Source organism: Camelus dromedarius, chromosome 25 (assembly GCF_036321535.1).
Source record: "Camelus dromedarius isolate mCamDro1 chromosome 25, mCamDro1.pat, whole genome shotgun sequence".
Lineage (NCBI taxonomy): Eukaryota > Metazoa > Chordata > Mammalia > Artiodactyla > Camelidae > Camelus > Camelus dromedarius.
Genome location: NC_087460.1, coordinates 5180355 through 5186433, shown reverse-complemented (window position 1 = coordinate 5186433; position 6079 = coordinate 5180355). Strand labels below are relative to the sequence as shown.

General features: G+C 54.7%; 1 protein-coding gene across 1 annotated transcript; it reads left to right on the top strand.

Annotated features, from left to right (window-relative positions):
- The first annotated feature begins 909 nt into the window (after nt 1-909).
- Nucleotides 910-4946, top strand: RBP5 (retinol binding protein 5). The gene is made up of 4 exons (XM_010990818.3): nt 910-1166; nt 1444-1622; nt 3898-3999; nt 4459-4946. The coding sequence occupies exons 1-4, from the start codon at nt 1094-1096 to the stop codon at nt 4510-4512; spliced, it is 408 nt and encodes a 135-aa protein (XP_010989120.1). The 5' UTR covers nt 910-1093; the 3' UTR covers nt 4513-4946.
- Nucleotides 4947-6079: the final 1133 nt, after the last annotated feature.

Sequence of the window (6079 nt, the reverse complement as noted above, 5' to 3'; positions counted from 1 at the left end):
TAACCCCCCCCCCAAAAAAAGGAAAAAAATCATGGTGAACCAACCGGGTTGATTCTGAAGCCGGGAAGTTGGTAGGTTTGAGAGACGGAGAAGAATGTGTGGGGGCAGAGATGGGGGAGCACAAGGATTTAGGCTCACACCCCCTCCATGGGGAAACATCTGGGCACACCTGCCATCCAAGGGCTGGGGTTGGGGGGTGAGGGATGGTGTCATCAGCGACTCCAGAGGGAGGGGGAAGCCCCTGGGTCCAGAGCCAGAGAGTGTAAAATTCTCCAGAAGAGCCAACCAAACTCCTCCCTCGCCTTCTGCTCCAGACCTTGAACTCAGCACCTCATCATCAGGCTGCTGACAGTCCCCTTTGTAGTTTCCCTGCTTCCTTCCTAACCGCTCTGTAGGACAAAGAGTCTGGAGCGCCGGCCATTGTTGGGCCCCAGCTCAGAGGAGCTGTCTCAGGGAGCTGTGGGGGCCAGCGCCATGGAATTTCCCTCACTGGGACTCCGGGCCAGCTGGCTGTCCCCTTCTTTCCCCACCTCTTCCACCTCGTACCTTTTAGGATCCCTGACTTAGCCCCAGGAGCTCGGGATACTGTTAGAACTCACCCCTGGGCGAGCCTGGGAGAGCCCCACCACCACCCTGAGCCTCGAGCCTCGCGGCAAGACCCGCTCTCCTGCTGTGCCTGCCCCTCGGGCTCTGGGACGGTTCCCAAGTCTGCCAGAAATGGGCTAGAAGCCAAAACTGCCCTCCGGAGAGGCTCAAGTCTTACCTGACTGACAGCCCCAGATCCTGCTCCAGGTTCCTTCCTCAGGAAAAGCCAAGGTCAGGCACAAACTTGCCAAGTCCCTGCCCCTCTCTCGGGCTCCAGACACCAGCCTCACACTCATCGTGGAGGGAGGGAGGGAGTCTGGTGGGAGCTCTTACTGCAACAGGGCCCCAGTCTATAAAAACCCTGGTAGCACAGACCTTTGCACAAGCTGCCTCTGTATGTGAAGAGGCTGAGTCTCCCAGCCCCGCTTGTCAGACAACGCCCCTCTGCCCTCGCCCCAGCTCCTGTATTCTCCTGGAGTCGTGACCCCCGTCCTGGCCAGCCTGGACAATGCCTCCCAACCTCACTGGCTACTACCGCTTTGTCTCGAAGAAGAACTTGGAGGACTACCTACAAGCCCTGAGTAATGCTCTCCCCCTCCCCGAGCCCTTTCGCTCCCCTTCTCCCCTCTCCCTTCCTGCCTCCAGTCCCACTGAGGAGGGGGATGTGGGGGTTGGACACTGTAGAAGGGCTGGGGTTGGGGGGCAGCACCTGACTTGGGCTCTGTTCTAGCCAGGGGCATTGCTAGGAGGAAGTAAACCCAGCTGAGGGGACACTCCCAGCCCCAAGGTGTGGCTGCAGGTGGGGGAGCCCCTGGCCGGCTGGCTAAGAGGTCCCTCGCTAAGAGACAGCCCCCACAGACATCGGCCTGGCTCTGCGGAAGATCGCACTGCTGCTCAAGCCGGACAAGGAGATTGAGCATCAGGGCAACCACATGACAGTGAAGACCCTCAGCACCTTCCAAAACTATGTTCTGGAATTCGAGGTGGGAGTTGAGTTTGAAGAAGACCTAAAGGTCGTGGATGGACGAAAATGCCAGGTACCTTTCCTCGGGTTGGCGGGGATGGGGTGTGGAGGAGCAGGGGGCTCTTAACAGTTTGGGGCGGAACAGAGGGACGTCTCCCAGCCAGAGCCAGAGAGGTGATGACCAGGGCAGGCTGGGGTTCCCCAGGATAACAGGCTCCTGGTGTAACCCACCCAGCCCCACTCTCTCCTGCTTCTGCCCTGCACCCTTTTAGCACCAGCCAAACAGGCAGAAAGGGCTGGTCACCCCCAGGCCAGCGAGCCAACCTGCGCTCACCCCCTAGCCTGTGACCCTGCGGGCGACGCAGAGTCTCTTTTCCCTCAGCCTCTGTAACTTCACTCCCACACTGTCCCTTCTGCTGCTTGCCTGTCCCCTTTGGTCTCCTTTGTAGACCTTAGTTAAGCCCTTAAACACGGGTTTTCCCTCGCATTTCATTCTTGACTCTCTTTCTCTGTATGCTACCTATGGGCTAAATCATCTACACCCCTGTGTTCAGTCACCATCTATAAACTGCCCCTTGGACGTGGATTCTCCAGCCAGAGGTACCTCTTGAGCTCCAGGCTGAAGTTTCAGCTGCCTACAAGATGTTTTCCATCTGCAGGCTCCAAGGTCAAACCCAAAGTCATTATCTTCCTACACAAACCCATTCCTGCTTTTATATTTACCATCTCCATCAATGGCAAAAACTAACAGGAGACCAAAGCCTGGGAGTCACAGTCAATACCTTGTGTTCCTTTACCTGTATGCACCACACACACACACACACACACACACACACACACACACACACACGTGTACCACATGTAATTGGTCAAGAAGCGTTTGTAACTTTTCTGTGCTGTCCAATATGATAGCTACTAGCTATATATAGATATTAAACATTTGAAGTGTAACTGGTCCAAATTGAGACATGCTATCAGTGTAAAATGCACACAGGATGTTGAAGACAATACCAGAGGGGAGAATATAGCTCAGGGGTAGAGCGTGTGCTTAGCGTGCACAAGGTCCTGGGTCCAATCCCCAGTACCTCCATTAAAAATATATAAATAAATCTAATTGTCCCCCCCAAAAAATTAACACTAAGCATTCTAAAGCCAATACCAAAAAAGAGCATAAAATATCTCAGAAATTTTTATATTGATTACTGTTGAGACTGTAATATTGTGGATATTTTAGGCTGAATAAAGTATATTATTAAGATGAATTTCACTTGTTTCTTTTCACTATTGTACTGTGGCTACTAGAGAATTTTTTAGTTATATACGTGGCTTGCTTTTAGAAACCATTATTCTTCTATCGAACATCGCTTGTTTACACGTCTCTCCCCTGTTCCTTCCTAGACTTTCTCACTATCACCACTTTAATTCAAGCCCTCATTTCTCATCTGGTGCCCAAAACTGGTCCCCGTTGTCAACCTTCCTCTAACCCACTCTGCCTGCTGTGGCCACAAGGGTCCGTCTAACATATGAAAGCGACCACATCATTCCTTGACTTACACACCCCTTCAGTGACCATCTATTACATTCCAGATAAGGCCCTCACACTCCACACAGCATCTGAGGGTCTCCCCACATAGGCACTGGGTTAGAGGCCCTCACAGCTGCCTGCCCTTCTTTCTTACCACTATGCTGTTTCTTTGCTTGCTAGAAAGTTCCTGTTATCTCTAATCTAATCAACCCCTCGCTTCCTTGAAGACTCAGCTCTTCCCTCCCCACTCCCAGCCCCAGCAGTCTTACCTGGTGCATAACTACCTATGGACGGCTCCTCTACCTGATCGAGATTCTGAGCTCCTTGCTCAGTGGGGTCTATCCCGTGCGAGGGATGTTGTCTGAATGCCCAGGCCCACCCAGCTCTGATGGTGGGGGAAGGAGGCCCTTCATTTTCAGGGACACTTTAGCTGCCCTTGAGACTGAGAAAGAGGAGGAAAGAGATCCCCTGGTTGGCTCGCAAGCAATCTCTCTTCTTTCCCAAAGTCTCCTCCAGCTCAACCAGAAGTATCAGAGGACAAAGTTCTCTGTTCTTCATGGCCCAGCCCCTAATTTTACCCCCAGGTTATCCCAATTCATCCCTTCTCTGCCCAAATGGTCATTGTCGCAAGCTGTGGGCCCCCTCAGTGGCCGTTAGGAGCGAGGGAGGGGAGTCCTGCTGCATCACTCAGAAGGAAGGGGCTGGAGCAAGACAGCATCTGCTCTGTGCAAAGAGCTGGGCAGCCCAGCCAAAGTGAGGTGGATGCCTTTGGGGTGTCCTGCCCCCCCCCCCCAGTCTTCCTTTATTCCTGCTTTCCCCACAGACCATAGTCACCTGGGAGGAGGAGCAGCTGGTATGTGTGCAGAAAGGGGAGGTCCCCAACCGGGGCTGGAGACACTGGCTGGAGGGAGAGACATTGTATCTGGTGAGCTGGGTGAGGGCAGGGGAGGAGGCACAGATGGGTGCATCTGGGAGAGGGGCCTCCAGCTAGCATGCAGCCCCTTGCCCAAAGCAAGTAAGTCTACTGCTCTCCACCCCCCCCACCCCCCGGCTCCAAGGAAGGCAACCAAGGAAGGAAAACGGAAGCCCTGGGACAAGTGGAGAGGGGGGACGTTGGGTGGCCAAGGTGAGCCCCGGTCCAAGTCAGACGAAGGTCCATAAATCATAACTGGAGACGTGCAGGCTGAGCCACTTCAGTTCCCTGGCCCAGCTACCTTCCTTCCTCCCGGGCGGAAAGTAGAGGCTTTGAAACAATTCTCCACAGTCAAACTCTCTAGCTGTGTATCCTGAAGGATTCAGTGGAGGTCAAGGCCCTTGAGAAAGAGGCTCCGGCTGGCAAGGACCTTCTTTCTCCGTCCTCATCATTCCTTTACTCTGTCCCCAGGAAATGACTGCAAGGGACGCAGTGTGCGAGCAGGTCTTCAGGAAGGTCAAATAGCCGGAGAGGAGCTAAGGGTCCTGAACCCAGGGCCACACCGGTCCCCAGACCCTCCTTGCCTGTGTCCCCTTCAAGCCCAGATGGTCCCAGGTCGGCAGTCCCTTTCTCAGGTCACTTACCCTCCCTCTGCGTCCCTCCTCCCCCTCCCCTTGTTAATCTGTAACTTGCATCCCCCCAAGTCAAAGTCCTTTCTTTCTCACACCCCACTGCCCAGCAGTGACCTCGTATCCAGTCCGAGGTCTGGCCTCCTGGATGAAAGAAACAGGCAAGGAAGGAGGGAAAGGGCCCTTGAGAATAACAGATCCCAACTCTCTTTAATTCATTTGGCCTCTTATTTTCCATCTAAGAAAGAACTCAGCTTTGAACATTAGTGAAAACTCTATCCTGTGGGACCTTTTGGAAAAGTGTGACTAGATTAAAGAATTTAAACGGGAGCTCCTGGGAGAGTCTTTTTGTCCATTTCCTTGTCCTTCTTCTTGAGAAATCCCTTGGGCTTCATAGAACCACCCACAGCGCAGTCCCAGCCGCACAGAGCTCAGCAGGCCACGTTGACCAACACCTAACGAACGCTGGCCGTCATGTGCTTGCGTCCTACGTGTTGGGGAAGAGGGAGACCTTCATCCGGGGCTGGGGGAGGCTGGGAAGTTCTAGGTAGTGACCTGGCCTCCATGTCTGCTTTGGGAGGGACAGGCAGCAAGAAGGCCAGGACAGACTGACAAGGGAAGCAGAGGGAGGCTACAAGGTCAAGGGCTGAAAGGATGAGGGACATGGAGGTATGAAGGTGACAGTAGGTGTAAAGGCAACAGGCCTCTAGGACCCTCTGCTTAAAGTCCAGCAAGGCTGGGGACAGAAGATAAGGGGGAGATCTGAAGACAGCACGGCCCCTCCCAGGGGGGTCCCAGAGTTGCTACCCGAGAAAACAGCCCATGAGGGTAGGGCCTGTTCAGGGCCAGGGCCAGCTGCAGCCTCTGGTCCCCTCCCTACCTCCAGGGGCCTTGCTTCTTTCAGAATAAAAGTCCTGTGGGACAAGAGCAGAGAGAAGAGGGCCAAGGGAGGGCGGGGACCAACCGGCCAGGGAAGGGGAGGGCACGACTGGAAAGCCCCTGGCCTGCGCCCCCTCCTCCTGCCGAGGCTCAGCGCCTGAGCACTTGACATGGTCCCTGGGGCTCCGGCCAAGAACTAGGACTGCGGCTCTCATCCCAGCGTGTGCCCTGGGATGAGTCAGGAAAAGAGCTCAGAGCAGAAACTGAAGGCCTTCTTCCTCCTCACCCAGCCTCTCTGCAAAGCTGCCCAGCCGAAGCTCCGAGGACTGCCACCTCCGACCTGTCCCTTCCCAGGTACAGCAAGGCCAAAGGAAGGTGCTCCACGTGTGTTCACTCTTTGCCGAGCCACGAGCTCCCAGCCACTCTGAGTTCGCAGTGCATGTCCAGGCCTCTCCCCACAGGACTCTCCTCTGTGCTCCACAGGTCGGCCCAGCACCCCTCACTGGGGTGCGTATGAGCCTCCAAGGTGACTGTCAGACCCAAAGGAAAGTGGCCTCAATCCCCCAAGACTTGTGTGACATTAA